The sequence below is a fragment of the Nelumbo nucifera genome, chromosome 6, assembly GCF_055504915.1.
Source record: "Nelumbo nucifera cultivar China Antique chromosome 6, China Antique-T2T, whole genome shotgun sequence".
NCBI classification, from domain to species: domain Eukaryota; kingdom Viridiplantae; phylum Streptophyta; class Magnoliopsida; order Proteales; family Nelumbonaceae; genus Nelumbo; species Nelumbo nucifera.
This window is the reverse complement of record NC_142654.1, coordinates 48,641,312-48,665,091: the sequence shown is the minus strand read 5'-3', so window position 1 is coordinate 48,665,091 and position 23,780 is coordinate 48,641,312. Positions and strand designations below refer to the sequence as shown.

The 23,780-nt window shown below is 43.3% G+C and overlaps 1 protein-coding gene across 2 annotated transcripts; it reads right to left on the bottom strand.

The window, feature by feature from the left end:
* Nucleotides 1–203: 203 nt before the first annotated feature.
* Nucleotides 204–5,343, bottom strand: LOC104613042 (uncharacterized). Of its 2 annotated transcripts, none has more exons than XM_010280728.2 (10): nt 5,211–5,343; nt 4,317–4,561; nt 3,986–4,190; nt 3,473–3,563; nt 3,193–3,338; nt 2,294–2,537; nt 2,096–2,200; nt 1,684–1,866; nt 1,332–1,536; nt 204–860 (listed from the first exon to the last, which is right to left on the bottom strand). In XM_010280728.2, exons 2-10 carry the CDS (start codon nt 4,534–4,536, stop codon nt 373–375), a joined length of 1,887 nt encoding a protein of 628 aa, XP_010279030.1. In that variant the 5' UTR covers nt 4,537–4,561; nt 5,211–5,343; the 3' UTR covers nt 204–372. The 2 variants fall into 2 exon arrangements, with proteins under 2 accessions (XP_010279030.1, XP_088745817.1); XM_088889691.1 differs by having other exon boundaries at nt 4,317–4,556; nt 5,211–5,316.
* Between the last annotated feature and the right edge of the window lie 18,437 nt (nt 5,344–23,780).

Genomic DNA, 23,780 nt, shown 5'->3' with positions numbered 1-23,780 from the left:
GAAAACCATTGTATGAAATTATAGAAAGTATTTTCCCACTTTCTCATATTAAAAACTTTAAATCTAAAATATAAAATTAATATATATAATATAGTCAAGTCAGGTCGATTTTAGTCAATTTATAGTTATACACGACCAAACCGAAACCGACCCAACATAAGAACGTATGCACCAGTATCTGCTCAGAAATAAACTACAAATGATGCATCCCAAAGTATAATAAATTAAAAAGGATATGAAGGTTTGAGCATGAAAGAAAAATAATTGGAAAAAAGTTACGATCTATATATATTTTAAGTTTTGAAACAGAACGTGGATGGATACTAAAATGGTGAAAACATGGCTTGATATTCTATGTCCCTCAGATGATAATCATTTGGCATGTGTAGGCTTCGTTGTTAACCCAAAGCCGAATGGGAAGAGGGGATCATAATGTGGGTCACCGACGTTCAATGGGAGCTGATCAACAGTCCTGAACCAAGTGCGTGCAAGCTTACCAGTGAACCCATAGTCACCAAAAAGAACATCTGCAACACCTTGGCCTTCAGTTCCTGGGAGCCAAGCAGCTACAAGAGCATCCATGGAGTCAATATATGGTTGAATCACCACAGGGCGGCCGGAGATCAGAATAACCACGCACTTGACAGATGAACAAACATTGGTTATGGTGCTTGGTCCTGGTTCAGGGATGATAAGGTTCATACTATCGCCAAAAGTTTCAGCATATGGTGGTTCACCCACTACAACAATGGCAAAGGAGAATTTGTTTGACTTGACAAAGTTGGCGTCGGGGTTCTCTTTGTAGACAACTTGAGTGGATGGATCAACGGTGTTCTTGATAGCATTGAGGATTGTTGTTCCTGTTCATGGAAAGGGTGATTCCATCAAACCAAATAAAACTAAAGACATGGAAGTAATTGAAAATTTTCTTACTTTCAAAGAGCATGTATCCAAAGATACATGGGAGGATCTATGCTGTTTCCTGAGAGGCATTTTCTCAGAAAAAAGTGCTGCATAAGCATGCTGTTTTCTCAGAAAACGTTCTCAGGTTTTTTTATTTGGTACCATTGTTGTTGCTGCCATATAAGCATTTTTCAACACATCAGCACACTATTGTAGCAACAGTAGTAAAAGACGGGAAAACACCAAAAAGGGCATTTTCTCAGACCACACCTTTCCTGATTTCCAAGGTGTGGTCTGTGAAAACATTTTTTGGAAAAACGGCTAACCAAACAGCAAGCATCGGATTTCTTATGTGGCACTGATGTGGTGTCGTTCTCTGAGGAAAGAGTAATTGTAAATTCACCAACGAAAATTATCTGAAAGCTTACCACTTGTAAGGTTATTGCCTTGAAGTCCCTGCCATGTGATTGTCCAACCTCCACATTGGGCACCCAAGTTGTCAGCATGGCTACCAGCAACAAGGATCTTGGAGGCCTTCTTGGGAAGAGGCAGCAATGGCTTATCTGCAGATTCACCGTTCTTTAGAAGCACTAGTGATTTCCTCACAGCTTCCCTCGCCAATTCTCTATGCTCCTGTTCAAGTCACAATGTTTGATCATAGCTATTTTTTAGTCATTAGCAAAGAGAGAGGTCTTTCAATCATTTAAAGGAAAAGAGAAGTAAAAGATAGAGAAGAAAAGAGAAAAGAAAAGGTCCACCAAGGAGTTTAAGTTAACTAACCTGACTTCCCAGCTGATCAGCAAGGCTAAGGTCTGCCAATGGGTCCTCAAAAAGACCCATGGTGAACTTTACCCTCAAGATCCTACTAACAGCATCGTCAATTCTGCTCATGGGAATGATATTATTCTTCACTTGAAAGGTAAGAATGTCAATGAACTCTGTAAAGTTATTAGGGACCATAATCTGCAACATTCCCAGAAGAAATATTTAAGGCATAGCAGGAAACTGCAAAATCAAATCCCAAATCCAAACTGCAATTTCATAACATCAAGAGATAAGTTTGAACCACTACACCATAGATTGTAAATTGTAGATGAAATATACTTGAGCAAGAATTTAAAAAAGAAAAATAACACTACATTCTAGATTGTATATGAAATTTCCAAGTATCAAGAGGTAAGTTTGAACCAACCATGTCAATACCCGCACTAATGCCAGCTTGAACAGAATAAGAGTAGTTAGCATGGGGTGGAGAAGTAATCCTATCAATACCCATCCAATCTGAGATGACAAAACCCTACGATATATCAGAGAGAAGCATCACCATCAGTTTCAATCTTTTGGGGGAAAAACACACAGACCAAGTTGGGTTAATCATCAGATTGTTTACCCTGAAATGGAGGTGGTTCTTGAGGTAGTCTGTCACAAGATCGCGGTTAGCATGCATCTTCTTACCATTCCAGCTTGAGTATGAAACCATGATTGTTGCAACACCCTTGCTGATTGAGTTGAGGTAGGCTGGCATATGGATGTTGAACAATCCATTTCTGCTAATCACAGTGTTGTTCTCATTTATGCCCTTTGTCGTGCCACCATCACCAACATAGTGCTTTGCACAAGCAGCAACCTTTGTCCTACGTTGACAATGGAATGATGGATTACATGTATCAATTCAAATTCAAGGAAAAGGTCATTTATCTAATTACATTGTTTTGCAATTTTGAAAGCATTTTAGGAATAAGAAAAAGATGTTCCTTTCGCTGAAGAATCCAAATCAGTGTCACATCAATGTAAGGTAAGTAATAACCATATTAGTCCGACTAATTTTTCTTGGTTATTTGTTGGTTATCAGAAGGGATAATAAGACCTTATACCAAACAACTCAGTTGCAAAACTAATCAGAGTATTGATAGTTAAATTTTAAGTTAAATTTCAAAAATGATAAAAATATCTAGAGGCCTAAAGAAACAACATTTTAACTTAAAAACTAATCCTCATTGTCTAATAAATTGTCATGTTCTGAAGTCAAAATTTACACACTGGTAAGGACCAAACTCCATCTTTTATTCAAGCTCCATGATTGTACAAATACAATGTCCAGCAGTTTGAGGTCTAAGACTTGGTCCACAATACACACCACCATTTGAGATTTGTCTAAAAATGAGTTAAAAGTAATGAGATCACTAGTTGCTTGCTTTGACGTAAAGAAAACAGGGGCCATGTAGACTAAAATTTTATCTTAGTAAATGGCCTGAAAGAAATTGGTTATATCATGAATACAACTCTTACTTTCCACCAACAAAAGGAACACCTTTCCGCGAATTGGCTGGAATCTCTCCTTGTAAACCGGGTATGATATCTGTCATTAATTGAACAATCTTGTGATCTTCACTATAGCTCTCATAACATCGCCCCCATCTTGGATCTCTGCAAACCTGTATTGAAGTAGCAATGGCAAAACATCAGCTCAGACAGAAAGTTCCATCTTTAACTAACTTGAAACTACTTCAAATAAGTTAAAATTCTCCCACATATCAGAGTATTGATAGTTAAGTTTTAAGTTATATACCGCAATACATGGTGCAAAAACATAAGGAATGCCTGTAGCTCTAACTTCAAGAGCAGTGGCAGCTCCAATCTTCTTGACAAGCTCAGGATCCCTGACAAATAAAAATAAATAAATAAATAAATTAGTTATGAAGGATAGACATAGTGCCATACATGAAATGGTGGATCTGATAATTATTAAAGAGATTGTTCCATTAGATTTGTTTTATCTCTGTATAACGCTCACAAAAATAGGTACCCCTTCAAGATGATATCGTGCTGCTAAAAGTGAGACCAATTATTAGTTGATTGTACATTAATGGTTCTCAATGGACAATTGGATCCTTTCGCTCAAAGATCAATAAACAAAAGATAATACGTTTCTGGGGTGATTGGTTCTCAGTTAAATGATTCTTCAGAGTTCCATTTTTATACCTCAATTACAAGAGAAGAGTTCGTTCTAGGCTTAAAGATCCAAATGAAACTAAAAGTCTAAAACTAAGAACAAGTTTACCCTATTGTTTAACCCACTTGCCTGGTAACTCCAAGACCAATATTATGAGGAAATACTGTCGCCTTGTAGACATTATTGTGGCCGTGAACGGCGTCGATTCCATAAATCATCGGAATCCCAAGACGGGTAGATAAAGAACCCTTCTGAAGGTCATTCATCATGCTAACCCAAGTCTGAGGAGAGGCCTGAGAAGCTGGAACACTCCCTCCACCACTCAATACACTCCCTGCCGAAAGTAGAACACAAATTACTAAAGTTCTTCTAATTTCTGTAATGGCAAAGATGGATGAACATAGATGAGAGATCAATAAACACAGTGGAAGCATTAGAGAAACCGATTAATGTTGTTTACCAATGAAGTACTTCTTCATCACATCAGCAGTTGCGACGCTTCGCTCAATCTGTGTCATCTGTCCGATCTTTTCCTCTAAGGTCATCCGGCTCAAAAGGTCCTTGATCCGAGCACCCAATGGCTGTTTAGGATCTTTATACTTAAGATACTTTCCTTCTGCTATGGCTCCCCAGGAACATAAGAACAGAAGCCCCACTAAGGGGATTAAAACTCTCCCCATGTTCTGTACCTAATTTTCTTCTGCACTGAAACCATGAAAGATCCATAACTCGAGCATATCCTCACAGGGAGTGGATTTTAAATAAAAGTAGAGAGCATTACAAGATCCATTACTTCTAACTAGATATTAAACTCAGATGATGAGAGAGAGAGAGAGTGAGAGAGAGATTTTGGAAAGAAATAAAATCCACTCCAACAAATAAAACACAATAGAAAAGAAAAATGAAAAAAAAAATAAAAAAAAAAAGATTCGAACGTTTTTTTCATTCATCTCCTCCAATCAAGAAAAAAAAATGTCAAACTTGAAGCAAATACAAAAGGCTGCAAGCCTGCAACGAGAAACATAAATGATCGCCACGGAAAAAAAAAAATAGAGAGCACAGAAAATCGCTAAACCCCACATTTTTTAAACCAGTAGCATCAAAACTGAACAGAAGTAGAAAATATTGAATAACAACAAAGTTCTCAAATTTGACAACTTAAGAAACTCAAATGCAAAGAAAAATCTGAAGGAGAGATGATGCATTCATCTTATCCGAAAAATAAAAAAGAAAAAATAGATAGCTCATCGATCAGTCACAACAAGAAGAGCTTAACAGTTAGGAAAAAAGTAAAAGAGAAACAAGAGAATGTGTGGAAAACGATATAGCATTAAAACAACCAAGAGAAACTTACAGAGCTTTAAAAAAAAAATGCCCAAGAGCCTCAGTTTCTTCTATTTGGAAACCACAGTAGCAGAGAACGAGCAGAGGTCTTATAAATGAAGATATAAAGACAGAATGAGGACATGGAAGTACTAATAAAAAATGTGTGGGCGACTAACGAGATTTTCATTGCTGGCTTTTTCAAACGATATGGCGGCGTAAATAATTATGAAAAGCACAAATTTATTAAAGTAGCACTATGATTTAGCAAAATTGACTAATTCGACTCTTGTTTACATATTGTCTTAAATGTACCTATGTTCTCAAACAATTTTCTAAAACCTCCCTTATCTTATTTTATTTACATGTGATATTACATGATAAATTTTTTTATTATTTATAAAGTATTTTTTTCTTGAGAATAAACCAAAACCTCTATTGTGATAAAGATTGAAGGGTTAATGTCTCCTCTGAACTCGTGGATATGGTTCAAAGTGATGAATCCATGATTGAGATGAGTGTGTTTACAATGCCTTGGAACTCTCTTTCTCAATGTTGTAAAATTATGAGTGCATTTTTAGACAAATATAGATATAAGTGGAATAACCAAAACAATACAAGGAATAAGAACTCTATGCACTGGTGTAAAATGAGGAACATTTAAAGAATTTCAGGAAGAATAGCGGGGGCGAAAAAATTGCTTATTCTTGATGATCTCCAAATGGTCTCTCATTATTACTACCTCCCTAATCTCTTAAGAAAATTCATTTTGTCTTTTTGCATGTTTTGACTTACACATCCAAAAGGATAAACTCTAATGCAGAGCATGCCTCAAGAATAAACCAACTCATTGTTCTTCATTCTATGATTCTGCTACGACTGGAACTTCTACTAGCACCATGATTTTCTCAAGAATGATCCATGAGTTTGATGTATCACGTATCAGTTTTAAACTCTGGAACTTTTTTTTGTTTAAATCTCTAACTCTTCGTTTTATAATTCCCATGTGGTTTTTTTGTTTAAATCTCAAACTCTTCGTTTTATAATTCCCATGTGGCCCCCTACTCAGAGAAGCCAGAGTCCTAAAACCCAGTAATTAATCAACTTGTTTGGTGGTTCAGACTATTTAACTGGAGACATAGATCGCACAACCATGCATGAATTCATCAACGCAGTTTGGACCCTTGATTCTTCAAGAGGTTGTCACATGGATCAAATCCGACTTTTTAAGGAGCATAAGAGTAAAGTTCTGTATGGATTTCCAACAAACTCAGACTCGTGAAACTTAAGTAACTACAGAATTTTTTAATAATTAAAAAGACAAGAATAACCTCATTCCTCTTCATCCTTCCAATGGATAGAAACTATCTTACCATTCTTGAAAATTGAAGGGCAAATTCAATATTTTGTTTTTTCCATTAATGCTTAATAATGATGTCAATTGTCAAAAAACTTAGGGATACTTTAAAATAATATGTAAACAGTAATGGTAGAGTTAGTTAATTTCCTAAACCTTATGGGTACTTTAAGAGATTTGCCCTTATTAAAACTATATTTTCCTTTTTTTTTAAAGATTAAAACTATATTTTCTAAGATACTCCTGTAGCTTCACATGATTATCAAAATTATAATTAGTTTCACATAATTATCAAGACACCCCCTTTGCTTTGTTGTATCGGTTGGGTTTATAATGTTAGCATCTAAAAGGTCTATCGTTTTTCTTCTTTTTTGAATTTTTTTATTTTATTCTATTCCATGTCATTTTTATTAACAACCAATAAATAAAGAAAGAGAGATTTATTTATCCTCTCCTTACTTTCTCATTTATATTTATCGGACTTTCGGCTCTGATAACCTTTGTACTCTTCAAAAAGGCCACTTTTTCCCTTGTACAATCAAAAGGGCTAATTTAAACCCTAGACTTCAAAAAACGGTCAACCGAAGAACCAAACGATGTTTGTAATGTCGTCACCTGCACCATTTAAGATCGATTAAAATAATGAAAAATGTTGAGTTGGCATGCCCATTCAGCATATGACATCTCCATAGGGCCCACTCTCAAATGTTAAGTCCTACACATCATCCCATTCGAATAGGGGTAAGTTGTAGAGTAAAATACAGTGGAGACACCCCATCGTCTTCTCCATTTTTGACCATGATCAAGATATAGATCAAGCACTCTGGTCATTATTAAAAGGGTTTCAGTCTCCTAGCTCCGATCATTCTATACAAACACATACGATTGTTATCTTCTACCTCAAACCAGGAGTTCAATTAACCTTGCCTTCTTCTTCATCACCGTTCAACACCATTGTTGCAAAAATGGAAGGGTCATCATCATTAAACTCAAGTCATTGGTCTCAGAGCTTTGAATACAAAGGGCAACCTATATTTTGTCATTGTGGCCTAAAAGCTCCTAGAATGGTAGATTGGACAAAGGACAATCCTAATAAGAGGTTCTATGGTTATCCATGATATAAAGTAATGTGTAAATAAGGTTTCTTCTTTTAATGTTGTTGTTTTTTATTCTAATAAAGTGCTTTGTTTATAGGGAAATGGGTGTGATTTCTTTAGGTGGCACAACACAGAAAAGTTTTCAAAAAGGACAATTAAGGTGATTAGGAAACTTCATGGAAGGGAAAGGTAGATAATGAAGCAAATTGAAGAACTAAAGAGAAAATGTTCATGTAAAGGTCTGGATGGTAGTCATTCTAGACCATTGTCAGTTGGATTTATTATTAAGGAGCTTAAAGAGTTAAGGGGGAATTGATGGATATGAAGGAAGTTGCATGTACAAGAAGATAGGTATGATAGGTTTCTTGTTCTTGTGTTGTAATAGTGAATGAGTTGTAATTAACAATGGCATATCTAGTGTTCTGGTTATTGCATGGTAATGAAAAATGTTTTTGCCTCATATTATAGTGTGATTTCAATTCAAAGTGTAATATCAGGGAACCTAATTTTTATACTCATTAAGCACTTAAAGACTACTTAAAATACATTGTTCCAATGAGTAAGATAAAATACAATTAACTTAAGTTTAGTAAGCAATAGAAAATACTTTGTTCCAATGTGCACTATTTTATTAATTGACAAAAAAAAGAAAAAAAAAACACTCCTGAATAAGGAAAATTCAAAAGTCTCCCACAAGCAATGGACTTCCACATATCATATAGTTGATGGAATTCATTTTTGTTTCCTTGGAACTGATAACAATTTGCTATTGTCTTTAATAGGCTACAATAATGTAGTAAAATAATGAATAGTGACCTTATGAAGCCAAAAAAGTTAGCCAAACTCAAATAACATGAAATTAAGTTGCTTACATTCAAGATGCATAATCCAAATTCAAAATTGGTATAGACCCTCATTCCCTCCACTCTCTCCTCTAAGATGATCTAGAAGGTGCAGAAGAAGTCTCTCCCTCATTCCTTTTCCTTACTCTTCTCACTCGAGGTTAGGCATCAATAGCAGCAGCTTGTGTAAGTTAGGCTTCTTGTACATGAACCCTAGGTACCTCAGATGCAGGTGACTCAGGTAAAGTGGTTGTTCCAAAACCATCTCCAACTTGGCCCTATATATAATCACAAATAAATAGAGTTCAATGAATGAACTATTTGTAATATCTTACATAGACCCAACCCCACCCTACCAACCTAAACCCACCCCAGCCACTGACCCTGAACCCTCCTAACCCAAACATAGGCTAGGGCTAGCCTCAATCCATTCACTGGATTGGGGCTGGCTGGCTGCTCACAAGCAAGCCTAGACCCTGTCCAGATCACAATCAATGAACATGACTTGACCTAGACTTGACCTAACCCAGACCATGACCCGACCTAGCTTGGACCTGACCTGACACAAATACAGGATAGGGCTAGACTATAAGCAAGCAGCTAGCGTCAATCCATTAATTGGATTAGGGGTGGTGGTTGGCAGCTCATAGGCCAACCCAAACCCTAAATAGACCATAGACAGTGAACATGGCCTTACTTGGAACTGACTTGGACCCAACCTTGACTTAACCTAACCTGAATTGGACCTGAACCTTGACCCAAACACAGGCCAACCTAGACATCAAATAGACCACAAACAGTGAACTGTTAGATAGTGTATGCCCTTAGCTTCAATCAGATTGATGTACTTATGACATTTATTGTAAATGAATAAAGTACATATTTGATTCATGTTATTGTGGTGTGTTTTCTGTGTAATACCCTTAAGTCGGACACATAATGAGACTCGTGTTAGTTTAGAATGTTCATAACCATTGGATAAGTTTGGGGAGATTTATCATGCTAAGGCTGACACTGGTGTGCCGCCAAGTGTTGGGGTGGCCTGTCTCAGTTGCTAGGGTGAGACCCGAGGTACATGCAGTGTAGGTTTACTTGAAACCCTAAACCGGACCAGATTTCCAGTATTACCCTGGACGTTGGTGATTAGTCGGCAATACTGGAAAGTTACACCTGACCTCTAGACTCGATTATGATACTGCACTTGGTGTCAGATTGGGCTGTCTTTAATATGCCAATCAGTGAGATCCTTAGAGGGGGTCAAAACCTGGGTATGTTGGGACAGTCTGAGAATTCATCTGAGTGGGTGATCATAGTGACAGGATCAGTCCCTTTGTTGGACAAAGGTAATGATCAGGGATGCACTCTCTCTGATGGAAACCAAGACAGCCGGCAGCCGATCTCAATCGTTGAAATTTGTTTTGCAAAATATATTTTATATACGGATATAAATGTATATATATATATATATATTATAGTTTCAAAATGTTTGCAAATGGTTTTAATTCCCGGGATCCATGTGCTCAGAGAGTGCAACATTGTTCCTTGCAGCCGAAGGAGAGGTCATCTCTTGTTAGGCAATGCATGATCATTATGGGCTGAGAGGTTAAGTGTAAGACCATTGAGGGTAATACCTGATGGGCTAATATTGCATCTGCCCACAATCCCTGGGCTTTTATAAGATGGTTTGGCCCAAGGACCACTAGTGTAAGTGTTGGGCCCATTAGGAGTCCATGTGATGGGCTTCAGGGGGTTCACTGTCTTTTCAATGAATTCGGCCAGGCCTTGTAACAGAGGCTGGGCTGAACCCATAGGGCTGATGTGTAGATCAATGTTTGGTCCCACGCCATACAAAGAAGCCCAACTGGGCAGCAATCTGGAAGTAGTTTGAGCACTTAGACTTCATGGGCCTAAAAGCCCATTTCGAACTGGGCTGATATGATCAGTTAAATAAAGGGGCAGATCTGAGATTAGATTGTAGATAGGATAGGGTCTTAACCCTATCCACTCAGAGAGTCCAGATCTAAATACAGATTCAGATCTAGAAACCTCCTAATAAGATTAGGAGAGGGCTGATCTAATCTACAGATAAGATAAGGGTCTATCCTTATCACTTAAAGGGAATTCAGATCCAAATATGATTTGGATCAGCAACTCCTAATGGGATCAGGAGTTGATCCCTTTAAGGTTATAAAAGGAAGAGGGGGCGGCAGCCTCTTAGAAGATCACATCCTCACTTTCAGAGCAAGAGTTACAAAAGAGAGAACATAGCATCACTGCGCTATTTTTTCTCTATTGCCTCCTTCCTGCCACCGTCGCACACTGCCAGTTCGATCTCCTCTTTCAAGCAGGAACAATCAAGATTGGATCTTGATATCAGCCTTTGGATCTTGAAGTTGTGCTCACAACCTCTAGTGAATTCTTGTGAAGGGTTTAGTTCGTTGGACGAACACTGCTGATTCTGCTCCAACATTCCCTGTGTCATCTTCAGTGGGAGCGGTCTTTGGAGTCTTTCTTTGGGTGTGAACACCTTCGTTGGGAGATATTGTTTCTCCATACCAGGTATATCTCTCTCCTACTTCTGGTTTCAGATCTGGTTTGATTTAGGGTTCAAGATTGATCCTTGAAAATGCAGATTTTCTAAAACAGGGAATATGATTCCCAAATGAGGGGAAAGGAAATTTTTGAAACTTCGCCCAACCTTCCTATAGGGTTCGGCCATCCATATGATGGATTTCTCATTCCTTCATGAACATGGCATGACTTAAAACTAACCTAGACCCAGCCCACACCCTGACCTAACCTAAGCTGACCATAACCTAACCCCTATCCTGAAACCCCTAACCCAAACATAAGCTAGGGTTGGACTATGAGCAAGAAGCCATCCCCAATCTAGTTAATGGACTAAGGCTAGCTACCTACTCACAAGCCAGCCCAGACCTTGAACAGACCACAAACAGTGAACATGGCCTGACTTGAAATTGACCTAGACCTAGCCCTAACCTGAACTAGACCTGAACCTTGACCTAAAACCCCTAACCCAAACATAGGTTGGGGCTGGACTGTGAGAAGGTAGCCAACCTCAATCAATTCACTAGATTGGGGCCAACTGCCTACTCACAAGCCAACCCAAACCCTAAATAGACCATAGTCAATGAACATGGCTTGATTTGGAACTGACATGGACCCAGTCCACTCCTGACCTAGCTATGACTTAACTTGGACCTGATCTGGACCCAAACCTTGACCTGACCTGACCTGGACTTGAACCCACCCCAACACAGGCACTGAACCTAAAACCTCTAACCCAAACACAGGTTGGGGCTAGCCTATGCGCAAGCAAGTACTGACCCACCCCAGCCTACCAACTTCAACCCACCCAATTCCTAACCTTGAACCCTCTTAACCCAATAACAGGCTAAAGCTAGCCTGTGAGAAAGTAGTTAACCTCATTCCATTCACTGGATTGGGATTGGTTGTTTGCTCATAGGCTAACTAGACCCTGCCCAAACCACAACTAGTGAACATGACATGACTTGGACTTGATTTGGACCCAACCCTGACCTGACCTAACTGTACCCAACCATGACCTAAACTAACCTAAGCTGGTCTGTAACCAGCCATGATTCGACCTAGCTTGTACCCAACCATGACCTATCCTGTACCCATCCATGACCTGACCTAGCTTATACCCAACCATGACCTAACTTGACCTATACCCAATCATGACCTAGACTAAACTGGCCTAGAAACCCTCACCAGATTCTGAACCCACTCTACCCTTGAAACCAACTTGAACCACAATATAGATTTAAATATAAGTAAGCAAAATCAATATACTTGTATAATTAATTAGTATACCTCCCAACTTGTCAGTCTTCTTAATAAGGCATGTTCTTTAATTGTGTTCATGCTTATAGTAATATTGGCATGTCATTATCCTACCTCTCCTTCCAAGCCTTGTATCCTCAAGAGTCTCTAATTCCTATGGTATCCTCTTTTTCCTAGTTCTTCCTCTTTTCTTCATAGGTGCAGGTGGCTCAGGTGCTTTAGTAGTGGACTTGGGCCAAAACTTCATCCCAGCCACCGGCTACATGGCATACTAGTATGTCTTCAAGAAAGCTTCCTTACTATACTAATGTGCTAAATAATCTTCTATCTTTTTCTTTCTATATAAAATGGCACATATGGCATGAGGACAAGGTATGCTACAAGTCCCATCTCTTGCAAAAATAGGTCTGCTTCACCATGTCAACAACATATTTTTCTCCACCTGTTTTGACCTCATACCCTAACTCCCTATTCAAAATCACTATAGTCGGGGAACTCTCTTCTTTATATTCCTCTATCCTTTTCCATATCCTAGGCCCAAATCCTCCCTTGAACCTAGGAGCAAAACTTTTTCTCTCCACTATTATTGGCATCATCTTCACTTCGATATCCTCCAACATTTAAATAATAGCCTTATGTTTGAATTCAATGATGCCTCTATTGAATATCTCAGACATGTTCTTGTCAACACAATCACACTTTGATCTGTCTTCATCATATCCTTTTAGCACTAGGCTTCAACCCTCCCCACCCCCCCGCCCCCAACTTCTCCACCTCAATTTGAAAGTCAACAAGTGTAGTGGCATTAGTACACACCCAAAACTGTCTCTACAACTCTCTGCCCTCATGTTTTCTCCTCTAGTTTGCAAATACAAGCCTTGTACACTTCCTATGCTCTACATTAGGTAGAAGATCTGCAATTGCCTTCACCAAACCTTGAAAAATTCACAACCACAACATAAAGTTAGCCTTATTAATCAAACATGTATATAACTATAAAATATAGAAGTCAATTAAATACCTTTTGTTGGTCAAACATAAAAGTGTAAGCAACACTGGTTGCATGTATGATACCAAGATCATTCATTAGATAAGCAAGGAACCATTTCCAACTCTTAGTGCTCTCACTCTCCATGAAGATTGCATCTTCTCTACGAAGTATTCAACTACTACTCTGTAAGCCACCCTAGAATTTTTAAAGCTCCACTAGAACTTATGCTCTAGTACATATATTTTCAACTAAAACTTATGTGTGCTCTTGTCAACTGTAGCAATGCAAGAGGCAGTTATAAAGCATGCTATAAGGAACGGCAGGCCGTAGGGACATTAGATTCAAGAAGTGTGAGTCCTAGAGAATTAGGGTTGTGTGCAAGAATATTGTAAAAAAATTATTAAAAGTAGTATATAAATATAAATATAAATAATTATCAACTATTTATAAGTTAAAAATATAAAAAAATTATCTACTCTTATGTGTTTTTATTATTTCACTTTCGCTTAACAAAACCTATGCATTGCATAGGTCCCCACTAGTATATAAATGAATTTCCCCTTGTTAGGCTTAAAATATATAATTTGGATTAGCTAAACCAATGATAATATTCTATACCGGTAATAAATTCATGGTCCCCATTGTAAGAGGTGCAGGTCTCATGTATGTTATTACTAGTGTGGAAAATTATCATTGGTTTTATAGCCCATTGAACAACCACCGCGTTCAGCTAATCCTTCCTTTAAAAATGATATTTTAAATGTTTATTTGATCAAAATAATATAATCAACTGTTTGAAGGGAAGGGGTGGGGGCACATAATAAACACAGAGGATATGTTTGGTTTGAAGGAAAAAGTAGGGAAACCTTTACATCCAACCAAACATGGCCTAAAGAAATGAAAAAAAAAAATTGTTAGGTCGAGATATTTTTCCTTTATGTAGAACTATAACACCAAACGCAACTTTAAATTTATATATATCAGAAAGAAACCTCTGCCATTTTCATTTGAATATTGAATTAATCTAGTAAAAAATATATAAGGATCTATTCTATTAAAGCAGCGAAGAGGACTTAAATATTATATTTAGAAAAGGGTAATTTGAGAATTTAAAAAAAATAAACAATTGAATGAGAATCTTTAAGGAAATTAACTCATGGAACTCTAATGGATAGGGGCCTTTATAATTTATCTTTTTATTTTAGTTATCTTCCTTCGTTTTTGTTTTGATTGTTTTCTATCACTTTTTGTTTCATTTTTTAAATAAAATAGTGTGCGGGGAGGGTTTTCTTTTCAAACAGTGAAGTAAGACTTTTATGGGTATTTTGAAATGAAAAAAAAAAATCATTCCCAAATTGACAGTCAAATGGTCCCTAACAAAAGGTGCATTAAGTAAAGCTGTTGCAAAGGGATGTCTTAACAATATGCAAACTATATGATATTTCCTAATATTTACAAGAAACTATAGGGGTATCTTAGTAACGCCACTCATTTTTTTTTTCAAACCTTAAAAAGGCAAATTTCATTAATAAATGGCCCTTTAGTTAATTAATAGTAAATTAATTAATTTTAATGTATTCATTTTTTTTGGGTTTCATGGGTTATAGAACTGTTGGGATGACCCTCCCATTTCCTTCAACCGACAATGAAATTTGATCGATCCTAATACCACGAGTCAGAGATCCTACTGATGATGTGCAATCCGGTCGGTCTTAGCTGTCAACGACATTGTCTCTGAACTGAGTAGTAGAGAACCTGAAATGGAGGAGATGAGGAAGCTCCGGGGAGAATCCGGTGTAAAGGCTCCGAAGCTTAAGTTAGAATCCTTCAAAGGCAAGGTAAAACCAGATAGCGCAAAGTTTGCATACCTCCTCTTTGGGGGTGGAGAGCCTTTTATAACCACCTCGCGCACTCACTCCTAGACTCCTGTCAGGTCGGGAATGAGTATTTCTGTGCTTCTGCCAGTTCGGGCACCATCGCCTCTACTGGGGCAGAACCGTCACTACTCTCTGTCGGAGCCGTCTCTATAACTGGGGGTAGCGGTGACAGGTGACGGTGGCAGGTAGCCGTTTGAAATGCGGCTGTCAAGCGTCAGATCCCAAGTCAGTCAGGTGCGCCGCCCCTGGATACGGACTCCTTCGGTGTTAGGTACGGTGTGGTTCATCCAGTTCAATGCTCCGGACGCGAAGTGCCTGGAGCGGTGCGTGAGGCGAAGTCTTGAGTTCGGATAAGGGGGGCCTCGAACTGTTATAGGACAGGCCAGTTCGGGTCTCTGCTTTGTGCGACTCAGGGCCAAAGGGAGAGTTCGGGCTCCTCGTAGGGAGTTCGAGCTCTTAAAGTAAGGAGTTCGGGCACCTTGCAGGGAGTTCGGGCTTCTTGTAGGGAGTTCGAGCTCTAAGTAGGGAGTTCGGGCACTTTGTAGGGAGTTCGGACCGCTGGTCTCTTCCCTTAGGTGTTTGTACCCTCGGTACGCTGTTTTAAGTGCTGAGCTACTTGTTTTTTGCCACGTGGCGTGATTTGCGAGGTCGGGCCAAATCTTCCTTCATCAATTGCCCCCCACTCCTCATGCTAAGGGTCTTGCCCTGGCGCGGGGAGTTCGCAAGGTGTCAGGTAGATTTCTCCTGCACTTTGAATCTTGGTTCTACTGGCGCGAGGTGCGTTGTCAGGGTTTCTTAGGCTTCTTCGAGCGTCCATTTAGGCGGGAAGCGCGCCGGCCTGTCTAAATGCTGATAGATGTGGCGGCGCGCGCGTTATTTCGAAATTACAAAAAAAGCGCGCCACTTGGGGGCGCGATAGCGGGCGTTTATTCAAATTTGAAAAAGACGTGCCGCTGCCATTTTTTCTAAGGAGATGTGCGCTAGCGTTCCGTCAGTTTCGAAAAGATGTGCGTCGGCACTGTCAGTTTTAGAAAGACGTGCGCCAATCACGTCTCGGTCTCGGGGGACATGCGGTCAGTGCGGCTGCAGGCCGTCGGATTGGCTTTGATCTAAACCATTGCCTTTCGGTCACTGTGAGCATAAATAGCGGGGGGGGGGGGGACCCCAATTGTTGTCACTTCTGTATTTCTCTCGAGCTCGCGTCTGAGTTTCAGCTCGCATCCAGTTCGCGTCTAGGTTTTTTCAGTTCACGCTCAAGGTCTTCCGTTCGTCCGAGCTCCTGTGGTCTACAGCTCTTGCCCGGGTGAGTACTTTCCTGGATCTCATCACTCCCGATGTCTAGCTCGGATGGCTCAGATAGTCCTTTCAGCGGGTCTGATGCAGGTTCTACGAACCAAGTTGCATCCCCCGATAGCCCTAGCGAGCCGGAGGTAGAGCTCGAGGAAGAGTTCGAGCTCGTAGGTCGTGGCGCTTCGGGTAGTTTGGCGTCCACCTCTCGTCGGGGTCGGATGTTAGACAAGTTCGGCCCTTCGACCATGACGCCCGAGGGGCTCCAATCCCTTATTACTTACTATAACTTGCCCGAGGAGTATGCTTATTTCATACCTTCGGGTAGCTTGCCTTGGGAACACGGTCCTGATGAGATCGTGATATTCCGGGAGCAACTCGCCGCGGGGCTGCGATTGCTTTTCCATCCCCTCTTTGTCGAAGTCTTGAACCACTTCGGCGTGACGGTCGGCCAGCTTCACTCGAATTCCATTCGAAACTTGGTGGGGACAATCTCCCTATTCTGTGACGAGAGCTTTCCATTGGACTTGGAGATTTTTTCTTCAATCTTGATGCTTAAGAAGCAAGCAGGTCCCCTCCCCGGGCGTGGGCGGGCTTACTACCTGTCTCCTCGCCCGGGCTTTAAGCTTTTACACGAGCTCCCCAACAAGGTCTCAGCATGGAAGTGGGACTATTTCGGGGTGTGAAGTGTGCTGGGGTGGCCTTTTCAGACCGGGTGGGGGATGGCCGCTCCTGACTCCGGGGTCACGCTTGACAAGGAGACGGCGAAGGGCCTCCGGCAATGGGCGCGGCTTGGGCTGAAGTGTCAACAGTATCTGACGGAGGCCAAGCTCATTGCGGCTGGCCTGAGCTCGAGTAGGTTCTTCACTTAGAGACTCTTATCTTGCTGTCTTTCTTGCTTTTTACTGATGGCGAACTTCTTTTCGCAGGTGTGATGGATTCGCGAGGGACACGGGGTGGGCACTTGTTTCAAGGTATGAAGAGGAGAAAGTGGGTTGCTAAGCGAACTCGCACCGAGACGCCTCAGGATGCAGAGCCCGAGGTGCCGGGCTTTCAGCCAGAAGATCCGCCCAGGGAGCCCGAGATGGTCCCTCCAATGCAGGAGCCAGCAGGGGGCCCTTATGCTGAGACTACATACACAGGGGCTCTTACATACTCCGGTGCTCCTGCTTACTCCGGGTCTGGTCATACGCGAGCTAGGCCCTCGGGCTCGGGGGCCCCGGGGGATTTCAGGAGTGTGTTGACGCCGACCCATGCTCTTCAAAAGAGTAAAGAGGCTATCTTCCCCGAGGAGGTCGCGGCGTGGACCGATCTCCCTCTGCATCAAGTGGCCTGCCGTGCCATTACCCATGCCATGGTGGTAAGTGTTCTCCTTTTTTAGAGCTCTTTGGCTTTTGTTTTGTTGGTTCTTTTGATCATTCGGTCTCTTTTGGTAGGTGAATTCTTCTATTCACGCCTTGGCGGCTCAGGTGGAGAGGAGCTCGAGGCAGGCGCGAGCTGCCGAAGAGGCTCGTCGTGCTGCCGAAGAGACTGCTTGTTTTTCCCGGATCAGGCAGGCGAGGTTTCAAAGAGATGCCGAGGCCATGGGAGTGGTGGTGAAGCACATGGCGGACTTGAGGCTGGATATGCAGCATCAGGTCGAGTATCTTCAGGAGGACATCAGGGAGAGGACGCAGATCTTTTCTCAAGGTATCGAAGATGCCAAGAAGAAGGCCGTCGATGAGTACATCGCTTCGCCGGGTTTTGATGATCTGATGATGGATTCATATAGGAGGGGTTTTAAACTAAGCCGGTGGATGATCCGGAACACGTACCCCGAGCTCGATGTTAGCGCCATATCCACTTCGCGCATAACTCAGGAGATGGCTAATGCTACTGACGCCGAGCCAGACTCCGAGGGCGAGGCGGGGCCTTCGGGTTTTGTTGAAGTGCCTTCTGATGATGAAGAAATAGCTCCGGGCTTGTAAATTTTTTTTTTGTACTACCCTACTTTTGAAATGGAATGACTTTTGTTTAAGTGCTGGTTATTCTTTCTCCCGAACTGAGCATATTTGCCGAACTGAACGTATTTGCCGAACTGACTATACGTCCGGTTTGTTTTCTGCCCGGGTTACCGCATTCGTGCGGCCTGTTTTCTTTGCTTGCTTGTGCCGAGGTTCCTTCGTTAGCTCGGCATCCTAGCCCATAGGCTTTGGTGGTGATTTTATCCACTTTGCTTGGCGGTCTATAGGTAATATCGTCTTAGGTTGACAATGTTCCATGCTCGGGGTACTTGTTTTCCCTCTAGGGTTTCGAGCTTGTATGCCCCCCCGAGTGCTTTCTTTACTCTGTAGGGTCCTTCCCAATTTGGTCCGAGTTTTCCTACGCCGGGTTCGGGTACCATGACCTTACGGAGAACTAGGTCGCCGACGTGGAAGTTCCTCTTCTTTACTCTGGCATTTAGTACCGAGCTACCTTTTGCTGGTAGGCCGTAGTTTGGATGTGCGCGAGGTCTCTCACCTTGTCCAGTAGGTCGAGGTTGGTGCGTAACTCGTCTTCGTTTATCTGTTCGTCGTATGCTTCTAGTCGCAGCGTGGGTACTTCAATTTCCGCCGGGATTACCGCCTCGGTGCCGTAGGTGAGGTTAAAGGGGGTCTCTCCTATGGCGGTTTTTTCCGTGGTTCGGTGAGCCCATAGAACACTTGGTAGCTCGTCCACCCACAACCCTTTAGCTCGGTCTAGTCGTGCTTTCAGTCCGCGGAGGATGGCTCTGTTCATTACTTCTGTTTGGCCATTTGCCTGTGGGTGTGCGACTGACGTGAAGTTCTGACTAATTCCCATACTTTGGCACCATTCTTGGAACTTGATATCCTCGAACTGTTTGTCGTTGTTGGAGATCAGTACCCGAGGTAGCCCAAAGCGATATACTATGTTCTTCCAAAAGAAGTTCTATATGTTTCGGGCTGTAACTGTTGCTAGAGGTTCAGCTTCTATCCACTTTGTGAAGTAATCTACTGTCACCACTAGGAATTTTCTCCCGCCTGTCGCTAGTGGGAATGGCCCCAGAAGGTCAATGCCCCATTGGGCGAAGGACCATGGACTAGTGAGGTACTTGAGGTCGGCAGCGGGCTGATGGTGGATATTGGCATGCTTCTGACACTTGTTGCATTTTCTGACGAGCTCGACGGCCTCTGTCTTCATCGTTGGCCAATAGTATCATTGTCAAAGTGTTTTTTGAGCGAGGGCTCTACCCCCCAGGTGTCCACCGCACAAGCCTTCATGAGTGTCGCGGAGTACGAGCTCGGCTTCAGTAGGTCGCAAGCATTGCAGGTAGGGGAGCGTGTAGGATCGTCGGTACAACCGTTCGTCTATTATGACGTATTTGGCTGCCTGGCGCTACACCCTCTTGGCTGCATTGCGGTCCGCAGGGAGGGTTCCATCTTGCAAGAAGCTCGCGAGTGGGTCGATCCAGCTCGGCTTTGTTTCAGAGACGGGAGCGACATCTTCTGCCCCACCAAGAATGCTGGGCCGAGGTAAGTCCTCTATGTACACGGTTCTCATGGCGTTGTGGCTCGTACTGGCTAGTCGGGACAGGGCGTCGGCCTCAGTGTTCTCTGACCTCAGGATTTGCTTGATGAAGTGTGACTGGAAGTTGAGCAGAGCCTTCTTTACTTTTGCCAAGTATGCAATCATAGTGAGCTCGTGTGCTTCGTACTCTCCTGCAACTTGGTTGACCACGAGCTGGGAATCACTGCAGATAACTACGTGCTTTGCTCCGACCTTGTGCGCTAGGTTCAGCCCGGCTATCAGTGCCTTGTACTCTGCCTCGTTGTTGGATGCCGCGAACTCAAAGCGTAGTGCGTATTCCAACTTTGTTCCGCTCGGGCCGCGTAGCACTATTCCAGCCCTGCTGGTTCGAGGAGCCATCTACGTGAAGGATCCAGAGCTCCTCATCCCAGTTCACGTTTGGTCTAACCAGGAGAGATGCTACACTGGCTGCTACTTCATGGGGTTCAGACTCTATTGGTTTGGGAGCTCCGAGCTCACCCAAGCTGGGGATCTCGGGCTTGACTGGCTCAGGGGCTTCGAGGCTAAACGTGCATTCGACGAAAAAATCTGCCAAAGCTTGGGCCTTAATAGCAGTTCTTGGCTTGTATTGGAGGTCGTACTCGCTGAGTTCGATGGCCCATTTCGTCAGTCGACCGGAAACCTCGGGTTTGAGTAAAACTTATCTCAGAGGTTTGTCAGTCAAGACGATGACGGTGTGAGCTTGGAAGTACGGGCGGAGTTTACGAGCTGCTATCACCAGCGCATATGCTAGCTTTTCTATCTGCGGGTACCTTATCTCTGCTCCCTGTAAAATTTTACTAACATAATATATGGGTCGCTGGACCCGGTCTGTTTCTTTTGTTAGTACCAAACTGACCACCTCGTCGCTTGCTGAGAGGTACAGTTCTAAGACCTCGCCCTCCTCGGGGCGGGCTAAGGTTGGCACACTAGCAAGGTAACCTTTTAGCTCGTCAAACGCAAGCTGGCAGTCTTGGGTCCACTCGAACCCTTTGCCTTTGATTGCTTTGAAGAAAGGTAGGCAACGATCTACTGATTTGGACATGAAGCGGCTTAGAGCGGCTATGCGGCCGTTTAGCCTCTGAACTTCTTTTACTTTCCGAGGTGGTCTCATATCTAGGATGGCTTTTATCTTGTCCGGGTTGGCCTCAATACCACGCCGATTGACAATGTAGCTTAGGAATTTGCCCGAGGTGACGCCAAAGACACATTTGTTGGGGTTCAATTTCATGCTAAACTGACGCAGGATTTGGAAGACAGAATCTAAGTCTTGTATTAATTCTTGTGAAAACTGTGTCTTGACGACCATGTCGTCTACATAACACTCTATCTTCGTGTCAATCAGGGGCCGAAACAGTCTATTTACAAGTCTTTGGAAGGTCGCCCCGGCATTTTTTAATCCGAAGGGCATGACCTTGTAACAGTACAGGCCGAACTCGGTTATGAAGCTGGTTTTTTCCTCATCGGACTGGTCCATCCGGATTTGGTTGTAGCCTGAGTAGGCGTCCAGGAAGCTTAGCAACTCATGTCCCGAGGTCGCGTCCACTAGGCGGTCAATTCTAGGGAGGGGGAAGCAATCTTTCGGGCAAGCTCGGTTCAGGTCGGTGTAGTCGACGCACCTGCGCCACTTGCCGTTCGCCTTTTTTACCAGCACAGGGTTGGCCACCCAGCTCGGGTAATGGACTTCCCTTATGAAGTCTACTGCGAGGAGCTTCTCGACATCCTCGTCGACCGCCCTCCAGCGTTCTGGGGCTAAGTTGTGTTTCTTCTGTCTAACGGGTCTGACTACAGGGTCAGTGTTAAGTTTGTGAGATATAAGGCCAGGGTCAATACCGGGCATATCGGCCGCGGACCACGCAAAAATATCTAAATTTGGAAGTAAAAAACTCACCAGCTCGGTTCGTAGGGGTTCCTCGACGGAAGCACCGATCTGGAGTGTGCGAGCTGGGTCCGTAGCCGAAGTTAGGATTGCGACTGTTTCCTTTGTGGGCAAAGCTCGTTCCTCGCCTTGCTCCGCAAGCCACTCTAGTTCGAGGTCGTCGGCTGCCTTGGTTTTTCCCTTCAGGGCGGCAACATAACACTTGCGGGACTCGAGCTGGTCGCCCCACACTACCCCCACACTGAAGTCCGTAGGGAACTTCATGGCCAAATAGTAGGTGGAGACCACTGCCCGTAGGATATGCGTGATCGGCCGCCCTATTATGGCATTGTATGGGGAGGGGGTCGCGACCACCAGGAAATCATGGTCGAGTCTAACCGCACAAGGCCATGTGCCGACTTCCATAGGTACTGTTATTTTTCCGAGGGGCCTGACTTCCTCTCCGCTGAAACCCACCAGGGGAGTGTTTGCGGGCTTCAGTTCACTCCTCTGTAACTGTAGCTGGTCAAATGCTGATTTAAAGAGGATGTCTGCTGAGCTGCCAGAATCTACGAGTACGCGTCTGACCTCGAAGTCGTTGATCCTTAGTTTAATGACAAGCGCGTCATCGTGGGGGTAGTGGACCCCTCGCGCATCGTCCTCCGTGAAGAAGATTGGTTCTTCGGTCTTTGGTCTCTTTGGGGGGTTCCGTTCCTCGAGGGCTGCTTCCCGAACTGAAGTCTGGGCTGCTGCCAAGGTACACTTTGCTACCACCGAACCTCCCACAATTACATGGATGGTTCCCTGAACTGGCCTCTCTTCCGGAGGCTGTCGCTGCAACTGTTCGGCAGGTCTGCTGCTAGATTCGGGGGCATCCTTTTCATGCTCCCCTTGCCGACCTGCCTTATTGTTATTATTGTTGTGCTGTACAAAGTTTCTCAAGTATCCGTGACGGATGAGTCCCTCTATCTCATCCCGGAGATTATTACACTGCTCGGTACTATGACCATGGTCTCTATGGAAACTACAATACAAATTCTTATTTCTTTCATTCAGATTTCCCTTTAGGCGAGGTGGCCACTTCACGTATGGGGCGTCCTTGATCGTCATTAAGATCACGGTCCGCCTTGTGTTTAACGGCGTGTAATCCGTCCGAACTGCTAGGGGAGCTCGGAACGACTGGTTCGGCTTCGGCTCTCGGGCCGGGTTTTTCCTGTCGACTGGGTTGGAGGGCTCACCTTCCCTCTTTCTTTTCTCGTTCCCGCCTTCGGTTCGTTGGTTGATTTCTTCCTCTGTCCTCATGAACTTGTCCGCGAGCTTGAGGAATTCGGCCACGGTTGTGGGCTGGTTAGCTACCATGTGCCATTTGAATTCTTTGTGCGTTACCCCTCTTTTTGTTGCCGCGAGCTGCACCGCGGGGTCCAACCGCGGTATCTGCAAGCATGCTTCATTGAATCGCTTGATGTAGCCCCGTATGGATTCTCCTTTCCTTTGGACTACTCCGAAGATGCTTTCCTCTGTTCTGGGGCACCGTTTGCTAGTGACAAAGTGTGCGGTGAAGACCTGCACGAACTGAGCCCAACACTTTATCGACCCGGGGGCCAGGTTCCTGTACCAAGTGCGGGCTACCCCCCTGAGGGTGGTGGTGAAGGCCACGCACATGCATGATTCGCTGGCCCTGGCGAGGTGCATTTGGGACTGGAAAAGCGTCAACGTGGTCGTTGGGGTCGAAGGACCCGTCATACTTGTCCAGAGGTGGGAGCTTGAAATCTCTGGGCAAGGGGACCGCCAGGAGTTCTGATGCAAGGGGGGAAGGAACCGAGAGAATCGGGGCAGCTCCTACCTCGTCCGAGCTCGTCTCTTCTTTGCCTCTGAGCTCTGACAGGACACAGGTGGCAGTTCGACGACTTCGCCGGCG

Bases quoted from the DNA above. Each gene is read 5' to 3' on its own strand.
- LOC104613042 (XM_010280728.2), bottom strand. From the start codon at position 4,536: ATGGGGAGAGTTTTAATCCCCTTAGTGGGGCTTCTGTTCTTATGTTCC. The intron at 2,201-2,293 runs GTAAACAATCTG...GATATATCGTAG, and splicing joins AGAACCACCTCCATTTCAGG to GGTTTTGTCATCTCAGATTG. The intron at 861-1,331 runs GTAAGCTTTCAG...TTCCATGAACAG, and splicing joins AGGCAATAACCTTACAAGTG to GAACAACAATCCTCAATGCT.